Source organism: Helobdella robusta (genome assembly GCF_000326865.2).
Source record: "Helobdella robusta unplaced genomic scaffold HELROscaffold_5, whole genome shotgun sequence".
Taxonomy (NCBI): domain Eukaryota; kingdom Metazoa; phylum Annelida; class Clitellata; order Rhynchobdellida; family Glossiphoniidae; genus Helobdella; species Helobdella robusta.
The window spans coordinates 117,608-144,528 of NW_008705254.1; the positions used below are offsets into that span (position 1 = coordinate 117,608).

The window sequence follows — 26,921 nt, forward strand, 5'->3', positions numbered from 1 at the left end:
ATAAAATAATGAAATTAAAATAATTGAACATGGTCAGGAACCTGTTCAGCACTGATGACAACATCCGACAAATTGTCAGGCATGATGGGAGCTTCTAAGATTGAGTGTGCTGCCTGAACTGGCATCTCATTCGCATCCACATGTGAACTATGTGTGTTCATAATTTTTGGGAATTGTATGCAGTTCAGTACACAAAAAAAAATTATAATATAATACAAATCAAATTTATAAATAACCCAAATCAAATTAATTATATAAATAAATAGCAGAAAAACAAGAAATCAACCTTATAGAGTTTGGAGGAGTGGACCCCCCCTCTCTAAGAGCGTCCAACAGACATTCTTGCATGGAACTGTTTAAAATGGAATTGCATGGAGATACAGATACAACATGTGAATTTTTCGTTGGAGTTGACAGGAACGATTGATCATCTATCTTCACCCACGAATCTGTTTTGAAGAATCAAACAAAATTTAATTGAATGGCTTCAATTTTCATGTCGTAAGAATTTTTAATTTAAATTTGAGATGCAAAAGCGCAAAAAGACGGAAACGACGACAAAAGACAAAACAATGAAATAAACTCTAAAAGTAGTAAATAGACTAAAAAAATAAACAAAGAAACTGCTTGAACTAGCAGCCATCATCGTCAAGTACCGTCGTCGTTGTCCGTAACTTTTTCGTCAAATGACATAGCAAATTCGTTTAATTTCGATTGAAAATTCGGTGAAATAAAAAATTTGAAATGAAAAATTGCAAGTTAGGTGGAAGTTTTATCTTAAATCTCAACCAAGAAATGAAATTCTATCAACAGCTGATAGTGTTTTGAAGTCACGTGACTTGGTGCAGCTAAACGACGCATATGACCAGAGATGGGCAATTTCTTGAAAAAAAGCTATCATGTTATAGTATACTTATAATACCAAAAATTATTAGTGGTATTAATTGAATTGAAACATCTTGTCTCCCACCTAAAACTCATCCAAGATCAACTAGTAAAAACTCAACTTAGACGTCTGAAACATCATTTTATTGAGAAGTCTTATAAATTGAAAAGCACAATTTTGGTCAATTGATATAATCAGTGAGTTGATTAGTACCACATTTGTAGGTAGATGGCCATAAAATTGGTCAATTGTTGGATTTACCATCGTCCTCGTCCTTACTGAAGTCATCATCATCATCATCTCCATCCACCGCTCCGTAGCCAAGCTCGCTAAAATCAAATATGTCATCCTCTAGCTGGTTTCGTAATAAAAACATTTAATTTTTGATTAATTCATTTAATTGTTATCAATTAAATAATTATTGAATGACCTTATGGGCCCTGAACAGTTTCAACAACTGTGTCTTGACGGTGGCCACAGAGAATATAATCGTATATACGTTCGTCAGAACCTTTTCAATAATTTGTGGCAGTTGTGCATTTTTGTTAATAATATTTGTCATCATCCTAATGATCATCATATTCATCGTCTCCAGCCAGCAACATCACCAGCAAGCAGAGACATCTTCTAACCACTTCCCACAAAAGTTCTCCAACTCCGAATGAAACGCACCACAGCCACTCATCAACCGTCAACTTGACAACGTGAAAAATCTCTACTTCAAATTCAATCAATAATACCTGTGTTGTTGTTGCTGCATTTATTAATGTTGTTGTCACACACACACGCACCCACAGGCACACAACACACCGTACCTACCTGTGCAATGAATGAGGTCAGCCAAATTAAGTTGAAAATCCAATTTCTCGGAAGGTCTGCATAGAAATAACAGCAGCAATCGCAACAAAATAATAATAATACTGAAACTAATAACAATAGACACGCCTCTAAACATGTTACAATCGTCCGATATTTTTCTGCAATTGATCTGGTTGAAGAGGGTCATCATGATTAATGAATTGTATATGATCGTGTTCTGACGGGAATCCACTTCCCTTGGATAGGACATGGCATTGTCTATCTCCAACGCTGTGTGACCTACAATGTTGTTTGCTTGTTCGTTCGTTTGATCGATTGTTCATTTATTAATTTATTAAAAAATAAACTCCCGTTTGTAGTTGAATCGTTCAATTAATATTATACGTACACGTCCGAGGATTTCCAATACAGCATCATCCATCTTCATCATCCCGACAACCAGGCAGGCAACTAACCGGCATATAATAAAGAGAAAAGAACGATAAGCTGGTAGGCGGCGTGCCCGCCAATGTTTCGCATGGCTTCCTTCGTTACGATGAAGTCGCTGTAGGCCGATGGTGGTTTCTTGCAGAGGTGCTTCGTTGGATACTGGGTGCCTGTTTGCCAGTAGAATGTCGATGCTTATGATGCATGAAGAGGATGTGTGTTGCTGGTGACGAGGAAGATGAAGAAAAAGAAGATGTTTATAATGTTACCGAAAGCAAAAGATGCAAATGGATCGATGATAAGGTTGATGAACATCATCTGCATCGGCTTCAATGGAACGTACTGTGTTGCGATTGCAATCATGTGATGGCGGTGATGGCAATATAAATGAGTAACATTTATCACTACCATCATCATTATTATCATCAATTATCATTATTAAACCTTGATGAGACATGCACAGATAAAGCAGAATGACATCACAACCAGATTAACAGTCAGTTGAAATTGCAGGAAATTAGATACACCCTTGTAAACGTTTCTGGGGATATATTAAAAGAAATTTATGATCGTTATAGTTTAAGGATATTTATTATTTTGTTCTTTCTCACTGACCTCCACCACATGACCGAGCGGACGACAGTTGAGAAGCTGTCGTCCAACACTGTCAAGTCACTCGCTCTTATCGCCACATCTGTTCCCGTTAAGCCCTTGTTATGGAAATGATGGTGACGGCGACGATTTCGTTAAGCATATAGAATTGTAGATGATGAAGAATTCGTAATGAAGCTTATTTCAATTTCAATCGGGCACCATTTATCAATTAAAGAGTTACCATGGCAACTCCGATGTCTGCCTCGACCAGTGATGTTCCGTCATTTGTTCCCGACCCGGTAACAAGCACAACTTGCTTTTCTTTCGCGTTCATATCACTTTTCATTATGCCGGAAACTAAATTGAATTTGTCTTGGGGGGTGCAGTTCGAGAGGACCACCAATTGTGGCCAGATCGAATCAAATAAGACTGGAATAATCTGGAAAGGACAAACATTCAAACAGATGAACAAACTAACACGTGAACGAACAAACACACAATGAAAACACAAACGACAAATAGACAAAATAGCATACACTATTATCTCTAGCTCTCCTGATGAGTTTATTGAATTGTGTACTTGTGAGAGCCATCGTCTGTTCCTTGCTCTTCAAAATTCCACACTTGTAGGCCATCGATTGAGCTGATTTCATTTTATCAGTCGTTGTAATTCGGACTTTGATCCCCGCTCGTTGACACAAACTCACATACTCAGCGGACTGCGTGGTGCCGAGTTTGGTATCGTGTTAGGTTTCGTTCAATGGAGTGTCTTGTTTTTCGCGTTTGTCAATTATTTCTTCTTCGCTACAACAACTATCACTACAATAATATTAAACTCGGAACCAAAACTAACACACCTCAAAATCAGAACCATCATCAACATCAGCGTCAGCATCAGTACAAACATCTGGCCTCAAAGGATCTTCGATTCCAAAGACAGCCAGTAGGATGAGGTTCGATTCAATGGTCTCCTCATCGTTGAAGTCGTGATCGTCGAACATGTCACGCACCTCCTCGTCCTCTGCATCTCGCGGCTCTCCAACTACATACAATAAAATTATCATTTGTATAAAAATAATAATTATTTTGTATAATATAATTATTTTATTATTGTTATTATAATTTATTGACTTGTGTGTTAGTGAGCTCATTTGCCGTCTAAACGAATTTTATATATGGAAGTAAAGATGTTATATTAAAAATCGAGCTGAACATTTTTAACCGAACAAGTTTTATTTATTGAACTGTTTGTGTTAAGGCGAACGCGATGCAAATCTATTCCCTTCTGTTCAGTTGTTATTATAAAAGATAATAAAAATAATAATAACAACAGCAATTTTATTAGCAAGGCAAACAAAAAGTTACTGAGCGAGATATCCCTAAAAGCCAGCATAAGTGTCTTGAGGGCGTAATTATGCATTCCGTGTATGATCTTTTCGATGTGATTTCTCTCTTCCTCGTCCAACTCAACAACTGCATCAACGCTGTTTATCTTGTAACGACATCTGTTGCCATGTTGTCAGTAGGCTTGGTGAATGAGTTTACGTTGGTTGGTTGGGTGGAATGTTAATACTGAACGATATCTGAATGCAGAAACACTCCTCATCGTCAATAGCCTCATTATCACTCATTGGTCACTACCATCGTTTCCATCATTTTATTTTTTTTCACCGTCACAAAACCGAAAAATTACTTGGGTAGCAGTTTGATGGCAGCACCTTTCGTCAACACGAGAAATCTTTCAGTGTATGGCGAATAAATCGTTGTCATCGTATTCTTGCCGGGCTTGAATGGAAAGACTTTGATGATGTTTTCAACGGGTACTCTCGTTCTTATCACCTGGTAGTTTATCTTTAACGTGCCCAAAAAACTTAACAGAGCGCATTCGATTTTGTTGCCAATCTGAATCGGTGGCTCTGATTCGTGCCGCTTCGACGTCTGATTTGAATTCATTCATTTGTTTATTCATTTATACACTCGTCCATCAATCCACTAATTCACTAACTGACCATCAACTCAGAGGCATAGTTGCAATTGATGGAGATGGAATCCTCCAAAAGTTCCATCTGCCTCTTCGTGAAGTGGGCGTCAGTAACTTTTGTCGTGAAGTGTACGTCTGAAATGTGTTGAATGCGTATTTGTGTGAGTGCGTCATCATCATCATCATCATCGTCATCTTGCCTCCGATGAAGCACTCGACGACAGTCATACGATCCGTAGATAGGATGCCTGTCTTCTCAGTGATGATGGTTGTCACGTTGGCCAGATTCTCGCAGGCCGTCATGTTCCGTAGTAAGATCTGGTCTTTCATCATCCGCTGGTTGGTCGGTCGGTCGGTCGGTCGGTCGGTCGGTTGGTTGTTTGGTTAGTTAGATGATTAGTTGTTTGGCTGATTTAATTGTTAATTAGTTGAATGATTGTTTAGTTAATCTTAATTTCTTTCTTGAAAGTATTACAAATTCAGTTTATTTTTAGTTTCATTAAAATATTTTAAGCAGAATATTTAAAACAAAAAACCTAACACTACTACACGCACACCTCAACGGTAAAAGCACTGGACAGTATGGAGATCATGGCAGCACCTTCTGGGATGGAGACGACGATCATGGTAAGGCCGAAGAGGAGGAAGCCGATGTAGACCTCGTTCATTTCGCGGGACCACTTCAACTGATCCTTCAAGTAGCTGTACGTGAACTTTATCGAGCATATCAACGTGGTGGCCAGCACGAGGCCCAAGCCTGCTCACGTGATCGTGATGGAGTGTGGGCGATAGAGGTGAGCGGGAATTGAAATTTATTCCCAATTCCCTCCCATTTTTTTCTCATTCCCGATTCTCTCTCGAAATCCTATTTATAACAACGTTCCCGAAAATTTCCATTCCCTATTTTTTTAACTTATTTCCGCGAAGATTTAGCAAAAAAGTGTTTAACACAAGTTAACAAGAAGGGAGAACAAGAAGACGATCAAAAACCGGGGCGTTTAGGTTTAATTAATATATCTGATAAGTACTTAGGAAAGAATTTAGATTGAGACTTAAACATTAAGTGCAAATTTTAAAAATCATTTTATATTTTAAAGGTGGTAGCCAGTGCAAGAAAACAAGACATGAAAATTTATATGAAAAGAAAGGGGCACGAGCAACTAGACGAGCAGCTGAATTAAAAGCAACTCGACAAACAAAACTCCGAAGACAAATCGATGTGGAAAACCAAATGAGATTATTAACCTAATACGATACACGTAGCTAGGCAGGAAATTTCTTTATAGTTTTGTTGATTTCAGGTGATTTCACACGGTTATCTTTTTTGTTAACGTATATATATATATATATATATATATATATATATATATATATAGGCTTTTATTTTAGCACGTAATTCGCACGTAGATGTCATTTTTCCATTTTTTCCCATTCCCGCCCGTCACTCCCGAGCAGCGACTATCTATTCCCTAAAATTTCCATTCCCGATAATTTTTACCAATTTGAAGAGGGAGAACAAGAAGATGATGATGGTGATGATGAGAAAAAGAATGAGTAATAATCTAACCAATAAAACAAATGGCCGTGTTGAATTTGATGAGTTGGTTGCGTATTATCGTCTGCTCTGCGTCGATAGCTGAACGTGTTTGTTTGTGTGCGGCGTGAATACCATTACAAATATTTATTGTCATTCTATAAAAATATGTTAAAATAATAAAAAAAGACGAAAGAGTTTGAGTTGGCATACAAAATCTAACGAAATCCTGGCTGTTGTCCCTCTTGTACTCTGCGATCTTCGTATGCTGGCCAACCACTGTGACCACCATCTTGCCTTTGCCATTCAATATGCCCGTTCCTGTTTGTTGTTCATCAAGTTAGTGCCATGCAAATACTTCTAAATAGTTCATCATAATGATAATGATCATGATGAGGATGATGACGGTAACATGATAGTGATGATGATGGGGTTTGAAGGCTTTTGAACCGGAAAGCATGATGTTGTCGTCAGTTTCGTCTTTTATCTTTAAGTTGGATTCATCAGGCACGAAACTTTCATCAACGAGCATGTTGACTGATTCAATGAGCACACCATCTGCTGGCACTGTTTCGCCTGTGTGCATTTTAACATTGATTGATTGCTTGATAGATTGATTGAGATTGATTGAGATTGATTGATTGATTGATATGTTTATTTTTAATCCATTGAATTCATCCATCCATCAGGGCATCCACTCAGCAGTCGCACAACGAACCGTGAACGATGTTGACGATATCACCGACGACGAGTTCGGAGGCAGGTACGTCGACAAGGATTCCATTGGCGAGGACGGGGACGAAGGGGTCGTTCTGGAGGTTCGCGCGGATGTCGCTGAATATCACGTCCTTCAACCACTTGCAGAATGTCGTGAAGAGCACAAGCACGAAGATGGAACATAACGCTCCCACACACTCAAAGAACACTGCAAGTTAGACGGAGAAAAGGAAAGTTAAAAATAAAGAAGAAACGAAAGGTTGATACGTACAAGTAGACCAACAGAAACCTGATTTATTTCAACAGCATTTCAATAGCACTAAACAACTAACATTTATTTTCTTCGCTGAAGCACCAGCCGAGCATGCTCAAGATGGAGCTGATGACGCAGATGATAATGAAGACTGAATTCTGCAGCGATTTGTAAAAATGATAGATCAGCGATCTTGACGTTCTGGTTTTTATGTAATTCTCGCCAAAGTACATCAGCCTGCGCTCCAAGTCTTCATAATCTCGCACCAAACCTTTCGTTGTTTATTTCAAATTAAAAAAATTCTTCTTTCTTTACAATTTTTTCCTCACATCCTTATCATAGATTTGGACAACAAGGTCTGCACTTGCACGCACATCCACACCACACGACGCACAGAAAGAAGTCTGAGCTAAAATTAGGTAGAATGTATTGGTCCAAACAACTCAAAACATAACATGACACTTCTTCTGTCTTCGCATCATTCACTCTTTTTTTGATAAATTTGCTCTATTACTTACTAAGTATAACTTCTTACCTCTGTCAGGATCAGTGTGAAGGATATCAAGCAGGTTTTCTATTGAGCCATATCTCTTCTTAACAGAATATTTGTTCTCCGATAACTTCTTCAAGTCATGAATTGTAACGTTGAAATCTGTCTGTATGTTCATTTGATTTGATGGCACTCCCTTAACCTCTTAACTTAACAATGCATTTTGTTTTCTATTTATATTCTGCTTTTCAAACATTTATAAACAATGATGACAAAGCATGACTCAATTTAAATTATATCAATCTTTATATTATCCCCATTTGTGATATCTATATTTCAATTATAGATCAAAGTATAAATCACCGTGAAACCGTTTTGTCCAATGTTTAACTCATGAGTTTGAGACCAAAGCAAACGCTTTTTTCATTCTTGAATACTAATTAAATACTAAACGAATGTTATTGTAAATAGTACTGCGCTATTATTAAGAGAAAAAAAACGTTACACTCACTTGGCTATTAGATAGCACTTGCTTAAGAGGAAAGCTTCGTTCCGTTGGCAAGGTAAGTTTATTTCAAAAATTTTCGCAATGGATAAGTTTGAATATTTAAATTTTTGGGGACACTCGCCTGCTCTTAATTTGATTTCTAACTCCAAAATCAAAAGTTAACTTAAACATTTATACTTTTTTAAAATTAAAATTTTTTATTAATTTTTTGTTTCTATTTTTTATTAATAAACAAAAAACATACTTTTTAAAATTGAAACAAAACAAAGTAAGCAGAATAATAAATACAGAAAAGATTAATTCATTAAAATTGAATAATTTACTGCATAATTGTTGATCACAAGAAGATGGAGATGATTCAGTGAACATCTTGGTGGTTGGGGGTGGTGATTGCAGACATGTTCTGCTAACTATTTCTAAAAATATGCACAAAAACATAAACGTAAGTTAAGTTGGTCTTGTTTCATTATTTAAACATTCAATTTTATATGTTGAATTTCTTTAAAACTAAGTTTTTTATAGTGGATAAATCAGTAGAATTGTATGCAAGGCAGATGCTTCTATTAGCTCTCATTTTGAAGCCACAAAGTAAAATTGGACTTCAAGGTTTTTTTAATTTTATTTACTTACTTTTGGGTGTTTTCTATGGAAAATTAATTATTTCAATTTATTCTTCCTAAAAGATAAAATAGAAATGTTCTTAGAAATACATGGTAACACTCTGATAAGAAAACAAACAGCTGACTATGTTGAACAACTATCTAGCCAACTAATCAAGTTGGTGTGGTCTATGTTAAAATAAATTATTATTGAAAATTAAAATGTTGTCAAATGTTAATCCTATTTCAACATGTTCATCATATATAAATTAGTATGATCACAAACAATGACCTTTTGAAAGAAGAACTACCATGCTTCAACATATCTCATTTAAAAGTACTTTTTTCATTATTTAAAAATTTGTTCTTGTTTGCTAAAATTATTAATTTTTTTTTGTCTTGTTTTTCAAAGTTATTCAATTTTTTTAAATTCTCTTCTCTTGCAATCTAGTATAAAGAGTTGGATATGTTGGAAAATTTGTTAAAGTATTGGAGCAAGCCTTTGAAAGGTGATAAGTTCAACATCATTAAATGCTGGTAGGTACACACGTATACACATACATGCAAACACACGCACACACACACACATACATACATACATACATATACACACAGTTACACATTAAAAAACACTAATAGTTTACACGAGATACAATAAACATAACTTCATAATTCAAGTTGATATTGTTGTTAGTTATATTTCCTAATTCAATAATTTCAGGGATTTCAGACTTCGGCAGTACCTCGGCCCCAGGTACGATGCAATTCCGAACGTGTTTGATTGGCACTTCCACATGAAACTTATAGATAGGGATGTAAGTGTAATGTAGGGTTGTAAAATTCGCTTTAAAATATTACAATGGCAGCACGCCAGCCGTAATCATTGCTATCTTGATAGATTGAATGATTGATCGTTTGAATGATTGACGGATAGATTGATAGATAGATTGATGGGTCGATTGATTGATTGATGGATTGAATGATTGATTGATGGACGCAGGCGGAAGTGATAGGGATAAGGAACTACACGAGATGGAGAACGAATGGAGTGGCGTACGAGTTGAGAGATGCAGATTATGACGTGCAGAACAAAACACTGGCATCATCTATAGCTCTTAAAAAGGCACACACATTTTTTATTTCAATTTCTTCTTGAAATTTAGTTTTTAGGAATCGAAATAATTTCGAAAAATAAAGTTTAAAAAACGAACTAACAGTTGAATATATGAGCGAACGAACGAACGAATGATTAAATGAATGAATGAATAAATGAACGAACAAATGAATGAATGGATGAGTGAACGAACAACAAGTCAGGTGATATGGTATCAATGAGAGGATATTGGGGAGATATCATATTGAGTCCCTACGTATCCTTCGCCATCCAATCCGATAATAAAGAATTCTTTCTACGGCGTAATAATAAGCTCGTTAAGGTAGGAACCGTTATTATTGTTATTATTTATTATTATATTATTTGTATTTTGTTAATCTTCTTGTTATTGTTATTATTATTATATTTTGTCATTTGTAGACGAGCCAAGAGGTGGCACAGTACAACACTGAAGAGATTATAAATATGATCTTCAAAAAGTCCTCCAATGTTAACAACTGCTGTGAAGGCGGGGAAGATGATGGAGGGAAGAAAGATGGAGATGATGGAAGGAATGAGGATGATGACGCTGCCCATGAAAGTAAACACTACAATGGCAACGACGACGATGGTGATGACGCTTATGTTGTTGATGATGTTGATGACGACGATGGTGTTGATGATTCTGTGATAATTTTGAAAAAATTATAATAATAATAATTGAAATTTAACAAATCTAATTCATCCATTTGTTAGTTCACTCATTCTTCCATTCAACATAACAGGTTTTCACAAGCTTGATAACGTCAGAATAAATTTTCTTCCGACAAGCATCATGGAGAAGATTCATGATAAATCGAAATTTCAAGAACTGTTCCACGTCGTTTATGTCGGCACAAGGTAGTAACAAGGGTTTAATCCATTTTCCATTCATTCATTCATTCATTCATTCATTCATTTATTCATTCATGCACTCGTTTGTTTTTTAACTGTATTCCAATAAAGTCATTGGGATTGTATAAATGAGAATTTGGCGTCAATTATGAAGTCGCCGTGCAACATCTACGTTGAAACCTGCAAGTTCGTTCCTTCTTTCTTTCTTTCTTAGTCAGTCAGTCAGTCAGTCTGTATTCTTTATATTTATTCATTCGTGGCCAGATTCCTGCTAGATTTGAAAGTTGATCAGATGAAATCGCTGAACGATAACGTAAATAATCTTTTGGCGAAAGTTCACTGTAAGGTCGTTTGTAAATTTTTATCCGTTCATCTATCGCTCTCCCCTTTTTTAACGTTATCACGCAGTTGAGTATTTAGTTATTCATCACCATTCAGGGCAAAGATATGGACGCCAACGATGCACATGCACACTACACATACGCCATACAAACCTCACCAACCAACCTTTCCAACCCATCCAATTAAGACGTTGTTTGCGATAGAGCGTTGTTTGTGGCTGAAAATTATGAAAACTTATCAGAAAAGGACGACGATCGTTAAATTGACAGCTCCCTTAATGAAAATTATAAATTTATTTTGTATTATTTGAAAGAAAAGATTGAGCTGTTTCTTTTTAATGGTGTGTTCGTCCATAACTGGAGCTCAAACATTTTGTAGTTTTAATTTAAAACGTATTTATTCAAACGTTCAACGCCCTTTCACGCATACGGAACGTGAGAGAAGTCAAAACTAGAAAACGTTCGGATGGAAGTCTGTTTATCATTTATAGTCAATCAATTAATGACTGATTCAAATTAAAAAAAAGCATTCAACACAAATTTTCTTCAAAGTTCGTACGTAAAAAAGCTTCTAAACATTGATCGTCAATATTAAACATTAGCTGCTTTGTTGAATACATTCTCATTTCGTTAATGTTAACCAAAAAATGATATTAAGAGAAATTACTTGAATCTGAATTCAACAAATTAGTTTTAGTGGATATTTAATTAAAAAATAATGTCTAAATCTATATTTTTCAATAACATTTTAAAATAAATAAACGGATGACAAAGCACTCACAACTGTTTAAAATGTCAGACATTTCAGACAATAAAAACTGATATGAAGTTGTCTGATCGAGTCCTTTCTTCAGTCAGACGTAGAGCTCCTTTTAATATATTTCGATATTTTATTAGATTTAAATGATCATAACATTCGAACAAACATCTGCTCGGTCATTCTCACCCGCAACTTGAACAACAGAAATCTTGGAACTTCGGCTCAATCCTACAGTGATGACGGCCAAAGAAAGAAATGTAACTTTCGCAATTGTACTTGTTCTCTTCGTTGTCGATGCTTCTGACGATGACTGTGTCGTGGTCGCCGTACATGCACTCTGCCGTCGTGTGTTCATTTTATCAAATATCAATTCAAGCTATGTTTCAATAAAACTTTTAATACATTCTCACGTGTACACAGACGGGTTAAAGTTTCAAACGAAATGATTTCAATAATGATTTAGCATGTTATTAATTATAAATATATTTAACTTTTAAACTTAATTCTGTTTCGTTTTTTATTTATATTGGTTAAATTTCGTTGCAACATTTGATTTTAAATGTTGTATTTTGTCTTTTACTTTTTTCAGTTTTATCTCTATTTTGATTCCTGACATTTCCCCTAATGCGATTTTATTCGTTTCATTTTATCTTTCAGTTTTCGCGTTTGACCTAAGTATAAATATAAGTAGAAGAGATATTTAGGAAAATGTTGAATATCATCTTCGCTGTTCATTCATTACACTGACACTACTACACCCAATATCAAATTCGCTCAAATGTTCAGAACTTTCATTCAATGGATTGCATTAACGAAGAACGCTCTTGCTTATGATGAAAGAAAGAACGCTGAAATCAGCGTTAGTTGCAAGCTATGTGTGATGATGCTAATATAAAATATCATTATAAATCTCTCAGATCCTTGTGAGAAAGCGGTAAATAGCGGCGATGAGCCTGACGTTACTAACAGATATTCGCACTCACTTGGATCGCTGGTTTCGTGTTCCCTACAGGTTTCACAGCACAAATTCCTGTTGTGTTCGATGTAGCAATGATGAGGTCTCAAGCGGTTCTCACACTCATGTTTGTCCGAATCGACACACTCTGTAGAGAGGAAGAAACAAATAAGCATTCAATTGTTTGTTCATCGGTTGTAGAGAGGAATGTATTACAAAATTGCAATCTTAATTTATCAAACATTTACATTTGTTATATAAGCTGCACTTGTTGATGTGCTGACTTGTGCTTCGTTCCTTGTGCATATTTGTAAAAATTTAAGATTTAATAAATTAATTCAGTAACGATAAATAAAATGAGAAGGAAAACCATACGGACGGGCTGAATATGACGGTATCGTGATGAGATGTAACGCCAGGACGGCAAACATGATCTGCAACTTTTTTAATCCACTCATACTCCCTGGTTTATTTATCCTTTACACTTGAACGTCAGATGTATTCAAATTTTAAAAATTTATCCAAAAATTATCAAACTTGAGAAGACAAGTTATTATAGATCCAAATTTTTTAAACGAAGTAAAAATATCCGAGCTTATAAAAATTAAATCAAAAATACTTGTGTCTAAAAAGTGTTAATAATATTTATTATTAATTTTTATTTTTACTATTACTATCATTAGCAGTGCATCTCATACACTTCGTTCGTTGCCAGCCCGTGTTATACAGAGTCCACAGTCTAGTTGAATGTTGGAGGAAAATATGATGCAGATTATAAACAATCAGAATGTCTGTGTGTGTGCCTGCCTGTGCGTTATAACATTTACTCTACAGATATATATATATATATATATATATATGTATATATATATATATATATATATATTTAATAGTTTTCCAATCCATTCTCAACTCTCTCTCTATATATAAATGTTTATATATGTATACATATATGTAAACATTTATATATATATAAAAACTGAATGTAGAAAAATAGCCTGTGAACAGTATATGTAGGTAGAGCAAACATTGTTGAATGTATGAATGAATGGATGGATGAGGCATGTATTTATGTACGAAATGTATGTAGGAATGTATGGGAGAGCAACAACAGTGATATATAAAACAATAAATAACATTAACAAACCCAACATAGAGGATAAAAGGACAATGATAATGACGTTCAGCTGAAATCAATTAGTTAGTCTAAAGTGCCTAAAATGAATGAAAGAGTGAACGAATGAATAAAAAATGAATGAACGGTAGTGGCGCTTTATGATTTATTAATGTTTTAAACAGCAACAACAATAACAAAACTATAAATAGAAACTTTCTTAGAAAAAAGTAAAAGTTTGAAAGCATAACCATAAAAACACACACACATTTATATTTAAAAAATTCAGTTGAAGTTGAACACACACACACACACACACACACACACACACACATGCACTGATATACACAATTAAACGAACTCTGCATGAAATCATTTGAACAATTTTGTTAAGCCCTTAATAATAAGAGAGCACTATTACAATCATATCATCATCGTTGTCGTCGTCATCATCATTATTATTACATTCAAGCATTCATTCAATCGATCAATATAAATACAAAGTCCATAACAATAACAAACAATATTTAACAACAAAACGCTAACAGTAACATCAACAGTAACAACGATATTGATGTTATTATTATTTCGAAGTATTCGGCCCATCAGCAAAGAACAAAAATATATTTCGATTTTCGGTTCTCAGGGAAATGACTGTGAAAAAATCGACCGCAAATTCTTTTAAAACCTTTAGATAAAAGATCAGTTCTCACTCTCTCATACAACCTATCAAACATGACGATGTAAGTTCGATTTGAATTTTGTTTAAGTGTCGACCAATCGTATTGCTCGATCCATTTTGATGGCGAGTTGAAGAACCAATCAGCTTCATCCACATAGTGTATGGCGTGATTCAGGTTCGGTTCGCAGGTTAGAAATTGCATTGTGACGTTCTTGTGTATGTAACTAGATAGAGGAATAAAAATAATTTTTACAGCAATAATAATAATATTCAACATTTATTATTATTATTAATTATAAGTAAATATAGACCTATAGAATGGCGTAGAATGGCAAGGCATGAGAAATAACACACTATCTCGATCGTCGAGATGTTTTGAAAGATATAGCGCTACATCAAGTGGACCCCTCTGATGAATAATGGACAGGTACATCCCTAGAATTATATTAGGAACAACGATCAGTGACACTGACAGATTTTTACACAATGTTCCCTTCAGGTGATGAGTAAGTTTTCCTACTCTATGCGTTACTGACGATGATGGTGATGATGACGACGATGAGTTTAGTGACTTCATTGCCTTGTGTATGATGGGCTGTTGAAAGAGTTTGTAGGCAGTGACACCAGAGACGTGCATGAAGATGGGAAGAAGACCTGACATGAACCTGAACTCCTTGTGACCCAACAGACTGGGTGGGGTTGTTAAATTCAACTCAAGTACACACACACGTACACACCAACACATACTAGCACACATTTAAAAACGCATTAAAACGAATTCATATAAATTAATAGACAAGAACCAACCTATAAATAAAGACGGTCCAAACAATGATGAACAGAAACATCCCATCACTTCCACACTCACTGACGAAGACACTGTCTCCAACAATCATCTCGTCAGTGCTTTTACTCTGCTTGCAGATGATGATGAAGATGCCAATGACGACGAAGATGATGTGAGTACACAGAACAACAGGCAAGCCCTCAGTTAAGTACCTACGTGTGTGTGTGTGTTTGAATACATCTTTGTTAATTTAATAAATTCTCTTTTAAACATTTTCCAGTGGTACCAACAACGAACGTGTACATTTGCATGCTCATAAGATTGAGTACTACACGAAACTATTAACAAACTACCAGCCTAATTCACCATATCGACGCCACGTTAAATAAAAATCGAACTATAGTGCGTGTTCAGTAATACATAATGGTAAGTGTTCGATCGATTCATAATACTATAAAACAAAAACGTCGGGATTTCTATAACCGATTTATACATTTCATGCTCGTGAGATTGAGTGCTACATTAATCTGATAGCAAACCGCCAGCTTAATTCACTACATAAGCGCCACATTAAATAAAAATCGAACTATAGTAACACACAATGATAACTATTCGGCCAATTTAAAAGACTTTATAACAAAAACGTCAGGATCTCCATTGCCAAATTATTCATTTTCATGCTCATGAGGTTGAGAACTTCATGAATCTGGTTAAAAAATCTACCAGCCTAATTCTCCAAAATAATTGTGATAACCATTCGTGTCTAAAAGTTAAAAATGATGAATGTTCCCGCGTAAAAACCGATTTTAACTGACTTTTAATAACAGCCTTCCCACAACGGATCATCCCGACCCCCACCATCCAGCACTCTACATACCGAACTTAAATTAAATTTCTATGAAAAAAAATAACTATAAGGCAGAAGAGAAACAGGGATGTACCAACCAATGCCAGGAATGTACCCCATAAAAGTCGGCCACGTTGTGGAGAACATTGAACTTAAAAAAGTTGTACTGAACGAATGTGAATGAACCGTGCATGTAACTATCAATCGCCGAGAACAACATCTGCAACGCTAAACTAGAAAGTTAAGTGAACAAATAATTGAGTTAACGAATGGGTAATTAATCAATTAACTGAAAAACTAAATAAATAAGTACACAGTTAAACATATAGTTAAATAAATAAACATATGAAATAAACATATAAACATTCAGTTAACAGCAAACCAAATTATAAATAACCTGACAAAAACTGATCGAATGACCAAACTGCTTAACACTTTCAACTTGCCCCATCTCGTATTAAAACTTTCAAACTCGTGCCTTAGTTGATGATGCTGATGATGATTATGTTGATGAAACATTGCGTCATAGAAACACCAACAAACGACGGGAGTGATGATAATGATGCTGGTCGTCCTCATGACAATGCAGATGTTTGCAATTGCTACGAGCGTCATTACGTTTTTCTCACCATTCTTCATTCCTCCCTTCTTCCTCTTCCCGCTTGCCATGTTCGTTTGGATCAATTAATAAATAAGTTAATTAATTAATTAACCCCTAAATGAGGTCAAAGCCGGCGAAAATGACCAACCCAGCAAGGTTCCATAACAGCAGTGCAATCAGGCAGCACTCCACTGAGTTTGTTAATGTGCGAGTTGATGTGTAGAAAATAAACCAATTTGAAAGTTGAAAGAATAACGTCCAGCAACCAATCATATCACTTATACCATCTGAACAGCCAATCATATTTTTCCCACCATCTGAACAATTTTTTTCGTTTGATCCATTCGATTTTGAGAAATTGATTGACATCTTGTAAACTGCATAGTCAGTAATGGCTGCTATTAGTGACTGTATGATGATTGGTCCTCTGATCTAGAAATATTTTTCTTAATTTAGAAACATCAAATATCTTTTGGCATTTAAATACTACTTAAAATACTTATAGAAATGTTTTTGAGTAATAAAACCTAATGACCAACAATCAAAACTGAATAGTCGAGTTTGAAAAGCTTGAGAACGTAAAAGTATGCAGCAAAGATGAGTGGGTAGCTGTAAGATCTTAAACCATTCTTCCACTCCCAGGTCATGTGACCATAACTTAAAATTTTTTTTGAAAAAAAAAGTTTAGTTTAATAAAATAACATTTGTGACACAACTATACACAGGCACACACACGCACACGCACACACAGAAACACGCATACACAGACAAACTAATGTGAAAAATATATTATTAAAGAAATGAAATAATTAAAAGAATTAAACGAACCCAAAGACAAGTTTGTGAGCAACTTCAGTGCACTGCCAGTATTCATCGGGAACATAGAATGTTTGAACGAGAAATGAATTTATAATTCTAAAACATAGAACATAGAGAAATAATCGTCTGTTTTTGTTCGGGGATACACAAATTTGAGTGCAGAGAGGGCCAGTATCACTAATTTCTTCCCCATTTTTGCATGTATTAGACTTTGCTGGCTTCGATAGTGGTTTTTCCTAATTATATGTTAATCATATTTTATTTTAGGCTCTACTTTTAGCTGAATTTTAGTTGTAATTATATAAAAAAAATTAGTAATATTATGTATTCATGTAGTGTAGTTAATCATGTAATTGTAATATATTGCAATTTATAATGCATTTTACATACAACACAATTTCATACATACAATACAACTGTGGGCATACAGTAAAATAAAATAAAATATAAGGATGATAAAAGGAAGGCAATACAATTTAAATATTATTATAAAATACAATTGGGGTGCTTCAAAGATTGCCAGAGATTGTGTTGATTTATTTTCATTTGTAATTTATTTATAATATGAGTGTATTGTATTTTTTATATGTTTTTGTTTTTAGTTTAATTAATTTAATTTAATTAATTTTTAATTAATTGTTAATGATCTGCTAATTAAAATTATAATACATAGGAAGGTGAATAAAAAAGTAACTTTCAAATCGTCATTTTGCTTTTTTAGTCTGAGTTTGATGTCAGTCATTTATTTTCGGCTAATTTGAAATGAATTCTTGGCTAAATATCAAACAATTTAAAAAAAACCACTTTAAAAAAACTTTTACCGGGAAAACCCATCGAGGCTCATAGAAAAACTATCTTTGGCAAAAGTTAATTTCTAATATAAAAGTGATGTTCTGTCTATGCTTAAACATGGACGTTCTATTTAGTGTGTTGTAATCAGTGATACTTTTTTTAATTTTAAGCACGTACGTTTCGTGATAAATTACTGAAAATATTAGATAAAGTTATTAATTAGAGTAAAAGTAGAATATAAAACACCATTCGCCTCAAGTTTTTTATCTTCGATCTTTCTGGCATTCAATCAATTTTTTATGTGGGGAAAGTAGAATAGAAAGTTGTGCTTTTTTATTCCGTTCGTTCGTTGATCAGGGATCACGTTGGCAAAATCATATCGTCAGGTTTCGACAAACTAAACTTTCTCTAGTTTTTAGTTTAGTTAAATTTATTTTTGCTTCAGTTTTGTTGATTTGAATTATAATTGGTAAAAGTAAGACATAAAAATTTTTTTAAATATCCCATTTTATAATAATATAATTATATAATATTATAAATATCATTTTTTTAAAATTTAAAATTAAAATAAATACAATATCGAAATTTTAATTATTTATATTTTCTATTTAAAAAAAGTACAAGAAAATTGTAGTGAGTGAAAATCTGAAAGGTAAATGTTAAGTAAATGAGATGTCTTCCAATCACCGATCATTAAAATCTCCTTCGCCATTTTTGTTCAAAAAGCCTGGCAGATCAAATTCAGTTGATCAAAGTTAGTGTTGTTGTTGTGTGTATGAAATTAATATTAATTATTTTACAATTTGAAATACCAGCATTAACTTAGTAAAATTTAAAATGGCATATATAAAAAAAATAGGCACATTGAATCCATAACTAAATGTTTAGTCTACTAGGATAATTTTTTATTACAATATAATATTCAGATAATGGAATAGATAAAGAGCAGTTTGAGAAATCCTTTGATGACACGCCTTCTATAAATGTAAGTTGTTTCTATTTGCATTCATTTAAATTGAAAATATATAACTTGTATGTAATTTTGCCAACCAATAGTTGTTAAGTGTTGAATTACTTACCAGGAAATTTTAAAAAACTTTTCCCAAATATCCCCCCCCCAGATATACTCTCCTAAAGATGTTGTTGATCGCCTTTCAAAAATCAAAGAATGCATCAACAACCCTGATTTGGACTGGGAGAAGAGAACATTTTCTGTATGTTCATCTATCTACATCTATGTTTATTCAACAACATATATATATATATATACATATATACAATGTATTGAATTTTAAAGTATTTTTTGAGTTCTTGAAAAAGTAATGCTTGTTGAATACTTTCATCACATTTCATGTCAAATTCATTAAAGTCTTCTTATGAGGTAAATGTTTGTCAGATCAGTTATTTCAGTTCCCATGTTCTCAAAATATATATGTATATATACTAATTGTGGGTTTATATTTGTGTGGCTCAACTAGTTTTTTAAAACAAGTAATTGATTTGTCTTAAATTGAATTTAAAAACGATTGAAATAGTTGAAAGAGTTGAGGTTCCTGACAAACAATGGCCACCTCATCAGTATGTCAGACCTAACACAACAACTGAGGTTCCTTGATATTGGACTTCAAACATCTCTCAAGGATTTGAGGTCACAAGTTGTCAGAGAGGCTTGCATTACAATCGCGTTAGTACATTTGTTATTCATTGCCATTGCATTTGCTTCTTCATTAATATTGAGTAATATTTTTATTATGATGGGTCACTTAACAGATGCATGAGCAAGGAACTTGAGGTGAAGTTTGAATCATCCAGTGAACTTCTCCTACCAATCCTCATAGGTCTCATGCAGAATACTGCAAAAGTCATGGCCAATTCTGCTGTTGTCTGCATAAAATTTCTGCTCAAAGTTTGTGAATATGGTTTTCTGATTTCCTCAATTTATCATAAAATAATGAATTTTTTTATTTATCGCAGTACATTCACTCTCCTCGTCTGATAGCAACCATAGCAACAAATCTAACATCCAAATCCAACATAATCAGAAAGTTTTGTTGTGAGTTTATATGGATCGTGCTCTCTGATTGGTCGAAAGTTGAGTTGGAACGCCAGGTGACCATCTTCCAGGAGTTTGTGAAGAAAGGATTGGTTGATGCTGATGCTGATGCCAGGATGCACGCCAGGAAGTTTGTTCTGGAGGATGATTTGTGATTGGCTGCTGTGTTGATATTTGATTGGCTCTTTTTTGTTTTGTTGTATTTCTAGTGTAATTTTATAAGCAGGTAGATAGCTTGCTTCATTGATGCCACTGGAACCACTAACTACAAATAACATTTCATTCCATCAGGGCATTCGCTTCCTTCTCCATGCACTTTCCAGAACTCGGCTTCACCATCCTTTCATCATTTGATGCCTCAAAACAAAAACAACTTCTAGCAGAACTTGATGATCCTGGCATGTTCAATGGAATGACCATGCAGAACCGAGCAAAAAGTACTGAGAGATCTTCTGCCTCTGCTACTGGGTTGGTTGGTTGGCTGGTTGATTGATTGATTATTTGGTGGGTTGGTTTGTCAGTCAGTTGGTTGTTTGTTTGATTTTTTGATTGGTTTGTTTGTTGAATGATTATTGACTGTTTCATTAGATTAGACAAATGTTCATCTAATGCATCTTCTAAATTTAATTTAAAAACAGGTACCAATCAACACCCTTGAAAAAGAACAACATCGGTAAAATAAAATGTCACACACATTCACTTTTAATTATTAATATCACTGTTCCTTATTGCTTTAATTATATTAAAATCGTAATAATAATATTATTTAAAATAATAATTTAATCATTGATTGTTTATGTTAGAATGGAAACCGAATTTATTGTTAATCGTTTTAAATGATTTCATGATTAACAAACAAAACGAATCATACACTGCTTACAGAATCTTCTCCCTTCATAAATATGACTAAATATTTTCAATCAGCTTAATTAATATTCAAAGTTTTATAACAACTCATTGAATTTTAATGTGCATATAATGGTATTCATGCTTATTACTTTTATTAATCCACCAACGCTTATATTCCCATATAGTTCAAAATTAATAATTTCATCTATACCATTGTAATGCTATTTTACCATCCCATGTTACTAATTTTAGACTTCATTAATATTCATTGATGCAACAGTCGATGATTATCTGATGCGTCGTGAAACAGCCACCTGTATATTTCAACTTTCTCTTTATGTTATTTGTTTAATTTTCATCTGATTTTGTTGTCAATGGTAATTTTTTTAATAAATTGGGTTTTTGGTTTATGTAGCGACAACAGCTCGTCACCCGGACGTTGTGCCAATTTGTAAAACCCCAAAGCTTACTAGGACTCAGTCTATTGGGGGGAAAGATGGAGTGGGGGGGTTCAAGCGTTAGTGGTGATGATGATGATGTGAGGACGATGATGATGATGATGATGTGATGTCGATTGTTATGTGGCGAGGTTGACGACAGCGATGATGGTGATGATTAAATGTTTAGAAAAAGTTATGATTAAATGTTTAGAAGTCAGTTGTTTTGTAATTATATTTTCATGCAGTTACCTTAGGACAGTGCTTGCTTAATTGCTTGATATATTAACACAGTATTTCACCACAGCTGAAAAAAGCAAAACTAACAATGTTTATTCCTTCATTCAAATACACTTTTGTATAGTTCATTCAATGATTCATCCATTTATTCATTCACTCATCTATTCATTCACTCATTCCGTCGTTCATCCATAAGCTGATCAATCAAATTTTTTAACCAATCATTCATTTATCCATCTATCCTTTCACTGCTAGAACCATCAACGCCAAGCTCAACACTGATACGAACTATTCCAAGAACACTTCCCAAGTCCAAGATATCTCAATCACAACGTCAGTGCTGCTGCTTCGGAATGCCTGTGTGTGTGTGTGTGTGTGTGTGTGTGTGTGTGTATGTGTATGTGTGTGTGTGTGTGTGTATGTGTAGATGCACGTTTATATGCAATTATGCATACACTCGTTTACAACTGTACATGCATGTTTAAATAACCAACAATTTTTAAATTATTTTTTGTTGAACATTAGCGTCTAGTCGTTCTGGTTCTCCAAACCGAACACCACTTGCTTCAAAAATGGCACCGCCTGACATCACCAACAACAGCAATTGCAAAATAGTTGGAAGCAGCAGCATAAGCAGTAATGCTAATTACCTGAAAACCCTACCATCTTCAATTAAGAAGGGGGTTACAACACCAGTCAGGAAATTTACTTGTCAGAGTCAGGGGAACAGTAGAGATACAAGTCCTGAGAGAAGAGGTTAGACGATGATGATGATGATAGTGGTGATGATGATGACACGTTTGATGATGAAGGAGATAATGATGATGTTGGCGATGTATAAGATGAAGAAGAAAACTATGATGGTAGTTGTGAGGTTATGATGTTGAGGGTGAAATGACGGGAACGATGATGTTTCCATCACGGGACCACGCTGCAGAACTGAAGTACAATGGACTGACGACAATAAGAAGGGGCAGCGAATCGACAACACCATCGCAATCCCACAGAAAACAACAGCATCAGCTGACTCATCAGAGGATCGAAGACTATGGCAGAGATCTCGAAGCTGCCGTAACGGGCGCGTGGGTTTGTACTTTACATCATTCATCCATCCATTCAGCCATTTTTATTAAAAACTGACGAATGACTGGCAGAGACATAGGGAGTTGAGGAGGAGTCAGGACGATGAGTCGTCGAGCATCTGTTCAGAAAGTTCATTCAGATCATACTCCGATCTCTCTGAGGTCACATGAACCTTTCATTTTTTCATTTACTTTGGTACATTCAGCCATAGATTTTTCATGATTCAACAGCAAGCACACGTGATAATTTAAATATTCATAAGGCCAACTAATTATTTCTTCCAACTGGTAGGACGTAGTCGACATTATCAACAGCCTGACGATTGCATCCTGGTCAGACAGGAAGGATGGTCTTATAAGGTTGCAGAGGTTTCTCAGGTCTGAAAGGAGATTGAGGTAATTAATTTTACGTACCATTCATTACTTTTTCATTTAATATAATATAATCAGAGCCGCTAACTCTGCTCATAAAAACGAGTGCAGTATAATTTTGTAATTTAATATTTTCTCCATCAGCTTGCCAGAATTAAAACGCCTGACAGAAGTCCTAACTCGAATGTTTCACGATCCCCATCCAAAAGTCTTGACCCAGTTTCTCGAAACCTTAGTTGACCTTCTGTATGGCTACAGCTGTGACCTTATTAACTGGCTGCCAATCATATTGAATCGTCTCATTTCAAAATCTGGGTCAGATGTATTGGGTAGTTTACAGGCGAAGATCGCTGAGGCTCTCAACACTGTCAAGTTTGTGGTGATGATGATTGTTGAGATGATGATGATGATTGTTAAGATGATGATGATGATTGTTAAGATGATGATGATGATGATTGTTTTGGTGTTGATGATTACAGAGAGACTTTTCCAGAGGACAATCAGTTATCAGCCATCATGAGATTCATTGTGGAGCAGCAACAGACTATCAACATCAGAGTTTGTTCATGCATTCATTCTTTTTATAGATATTTTTATTCATTCATTCCTTCACTTAATCATCCATTCATTCATTCCTTCACTGAATCATCCATCCATCTATCCACTTTTTTCTTTCTTTCTTTCATTCATTCATTCATTCTTCCATCCATCCATCCACCATCAGATAAAATCTTCAATACTGAAGTACTTGCTATCGTTGCTGTTAAAGATGGAGCCGAACGTTCTAGCGAACAACAGTGATGCCAGGCTTGCAGTCTCAAAAATCGTCACCTGGACCTCAGAGCCTAAGAGTGCTGAAGTCAGGAAGGTCGGTTGGTTGGCCATTGACCGCTTGACTGATTAATATATTGTTTTACCATCTATTTGTTCATTTTAGAGAAAATAGTTTGAACCAACTAACCAATCATCCATCCAATCAATGAATGGATGGATGAAAAAATTGATGAATGAATGCGTGAATGAATGAATAAATAATCATTTCTTAATTTGGTTAATGTGTGTTTCCACAACAGGCCTCACAGGCAGTCCTGTTGGAGATGCACGAGCGGAACAGCGTGGAGTTCAGCAAGATCGTATCCGCACTGCCCAAGTCTTTCCAAGTAACTCATCTTATATCACCATTCTGCCCTCTATTGTTATTCTTTTTATTTCAACCACCACCATCATCATCATCATTCTTTTTTGTCGCCAGGATAGTGTCAGAAAAGTTTTTTTAGATGTCAAAGAGTCCACTGTAAATAACCTGGCCAATGGCAATAATAATAATAATTTATGGGACTCGTCCAATCAGTTTGCAGATAGAAAAAGAAGTTTATCACGGTCAAGTAACCCGAGTCCTAATAGGTTGGCTGATGACAAATTATTATGATCTTGAATAAATTAATATGATACATTTTAATGAGTAAATCGTTTTTTAACCAACTCACCGAATCACTCACACCACTCAATCAACCAATCAAAACAATTGCACAATTATTCAACCAACCAACCAATCATGACATTGACATAACTGCATTCAACCAATGATAGGGAAGCAATGCGAGAGAGACAAAACTACAATTACAACCACCACCATGAAGCTGGTTCGAGGGCAGATGGATGGAATGATGTCTTTGATGGAATTAGAAAAACGACAGAAGATATTCAACAGTTGAGTTTGCGGGGTGCCTGCGATGAGGACGACGGTGATGAGGGCATTGGAGGGAGAGGAGGAGGAGGTATGTTCACAAGCAAGAACAACAACTTCAACACCGACACAGACTACGACTACTTCAACAAAGATCTTTCAAAATGGGAGAACGAGGACTTGGGTGCTCTGATCGATGAGATTCGATCGTGCGACAACATCGACGAATGGTGCAGAGGAATGAGCCAACTTGCTAACGTGGCGAAGTTCTGTGAGAACCAATATTTGTGGGAGGTGCATTTCAGGATGGTGTTGTTGTTGCTGTTGGAGTCCATGCAAGATCAGGAGAACAGCAAGCGTCGTTGTTGCTCCCTGCGAGTCATGAAGGAGCTCCTGGAGAAACAACATCTCAGATTTCAAACCTATGCAGAACTCACGGTGATGAACCTGCTGGAATTTGAGAAAGACACGGATAGGGATGTTCAAAAATCAGCAGACGACTGCACATCAGTCCTTTCCAGGGTCATCCCAACGGATCAACTCGTTTCAATTCTCAACCCCATCACCATTACTGCTGACTATCCGATGAATCTGGCTGCCATCAAGTTGGAAACGAAGGTGGTGCAGAATGCAGATGCAGGAAGAGTTAAGGAAATCATGGAGATAATAACGCCAGGCCTCGTCAAGGGTTTCGAGAATAATGAAAGCAGTGTGAGGAAGGCCAGTATGACTTGCCTACTTGCTATCTACAAACACGTTCATAACGATCTCATGCCACTACTCACTCAACTAAATCCTAACAAGATGAAGCTACTGAATCTCTACATTAAGAGGGAATCCGATGATATCCCAGCTAACTGAGAGATCGATTGATTTGTTGATTGATTTGTTGATTGATTTGTTGCTTGTTCGAAAAATTTTTAATACAACTACTGTCACCACCACCACCACTGATACTGCTAGCATTACTACCATTCTCATGTACAGCTGCTACAATGTGTTAAGTACTCAATCTACTGCTTTTTCAAATTCTACTGCTAGTATTATAATTTTACACTTATACACTATAAATAACATTTCCTAATTCAATACTTCCCATTCAGCATCACCACCATTAACAGTGTTATCGGTTCTTATATTTTTTTTACTGCTTTTAATAAAACACATGAAATTCTGAGATAAGCAGCTCATACAACAGCAAGCAAGCACCATGGAATTTTCCATGATGATTCTTTTAATTTACGTTATCACATCTTAGTTCGTTTAGTTCTCTCATTTAGATTTTATAGACTTCAGTTTCCATGTTTTGATTCATTAATTTATTAATTACATTCTACTGACATTATTGCATAAAATTTGTTTATTGATGTGAGAAGTAACATGTTTGTTCATTTTACAACAAACCGGAACGCATATATACATACATACATACATACCTACTTGCATACATTCACATACACATACATACATACATACATACATACCTACTTACATACATTCACATACAAAATACATACATACATGCATGCGTAAATATGAAGTGTGATTGTTGCGAACAGCCTTTGTGAACAGCTCAATAATATGAACGAATCGGTAACACTATGGACAAGCGGTTTTATTTACAGCATGCCTTGTTAGATAATTTTAATATAAAATCTTCATAGATTTTCTCGTTTTGACTTTTAAATCAGTTTTTTTATTCTTATTTA

General features: G+C 35.0%; 5 protein-coding genes across 5 annotated transcripts; 3 read left to right on the top strand and 2 right to left on the bottom strand.

The window, feature by feature from the left end:
• Window positions 1-1,524: 1,524 nt before the first annotated feature.
• HELRODRAFT_129502 (hypothetical protein) lies at window positions 1,525-7,163 on the bottom strand (the record flags this gene model as incomplete). The annotated part of the gene is made up of 17 exons (XM_009027030.1): window positions 1,525-1,640; window positions 1,814-1,984; window positions 2,161-2,301; window positions 2,401-2,473; window positions 2,576-2,672; window positions 2,747-2,841; window positions 2,967-3,154; window positions 3,264-3,444; window positions 3,631-3,746; window positions 4,091-4,230; window positions 4,419-4,663; window positions 4,735-4,795; window positions 4,840-5,042; window positions 5,264-5,466; window positions 6,283-6,561; window positions 6,691-6,816; window positions 6,959-7,163. Coding segments are annotated over 17 exons (2,640 nt in total), but the record flags the coding sequence as incomplete, so codon positions are not given.
• A 1,126-nt stretch (window positions 7,164-8,289) lies between these two features.
• HELRODRAFT_163037 (hypothetical protein) lies at window positions 8,290-9,963 on the top strand (the record flags this gene model as incomplete). The annotated part of the gene is made up of 6 exons (XM_009027031.1): window positions 8,290-8,365; window positions 8,553-8,650; window positions 8,721-8,814; window positions 8,892-8,985; window positions 9,529-9,622; window positions 9,808-9,963. The coding sequence occupies 6 exons, from the start codon at window positions 8,290-8,292 to the stop codon at window positions 9,961-9,963; spliced, it is 612 nt and encodes a 203-aa protein (XP_009025279.1).
• A 166-nt stretch (window positions 9,964-10,129) lies between these two features.
• On the top strand, window positions 10,130-11,322 carry HELRODRAFT_163038 (hypothetical protein; the record flags this gene model as incomplete). The annotated part of the gene is made up of 6 exons (XM_009027032.1): window positions 10,130-10,243; window positions 10,342-10,531; window positions 10,686-10,800; window positions 10,906-10,980; window positions 11,059-11,140; window positions 11,233-11,322. 6 exons carry the CDS (start codon window positions 10,130-10,132, stop codon window positions 11,320-11,322), a joined length of 666 nt encoding a protein of 221 aa, XP_009025280.1.
• Window positions 11,323-11,596: 274 nt separating this feature from the next.
• HELRODRAFT_189070 (hypothetical protein) lies at window positions 11,597-18,442 on the bottom strand (the record flags this gene model as incomplete). Its single annotated transcript, XM_009027033.1, has 12 exons — window positions 11,597-12,006; window positions 12,084-12,232; window positions 12,879-12,998; window positions 13,230-13,313; window positions 14,653-14,870; window positions 14,958-15,335; window positions 15,454-15,645; window positions 16,379-16,513; window positions 16,678-16,772; window positions 17,421-17,538; window positions 17,710-17,936; window positions 18,395-18,442. The coding sequence occupies 12 exons, from the start codon at window positions 18,440-18,442 to the stop codon at window positions 11,986-11,988; spliced, it is 1,785 nt and encodes a 594-aa protein (XP_009025281.1). The 3' UTR covers window positions 11,597-11,985.
• Window positions 18,443-19,164: 722 nt separating this feature from the next.
• HELRODRAFT_189071 (hypothetical protein) lies at window positions 19,165-26,270 on the top strand (the record flags this gene model as incomplete). The annotated part of the gene is made up of 18 exons (XM_009027034.1): window positions 19,165-19,246; window positions 19,419-19,477; window positions 19,614-19,706; window positions 20,028-20,176; window positions 20,263-20,398; window positions 20,467-20,675; window positions 20,837-20,982; window positions 22,327-22,404; window positions 22,597-22,827; window positions 23,009-23,157; window positions 23,226-23,315; window positions 23,446-23,549; window positions 23,670-23,897; window positions 24,005-24,083; window positions 24,250-24,393; window positions 24,599-24,685; window positions 24,778-24,929; window positions 25,116-26,270. The coding sequence occupies 18 exons, from the start codon at window positions 19,165-19,167 to the stop codon at window positions 26,071-26,073; spliced, it is 3,174 nt and encodes a 1,057-aa protein (XP_009025282.1). The 3' UTR covers window positions 26,074-26,270.
• Window positions 26,271-26,921: the final 651 nt, after the last annotated feature.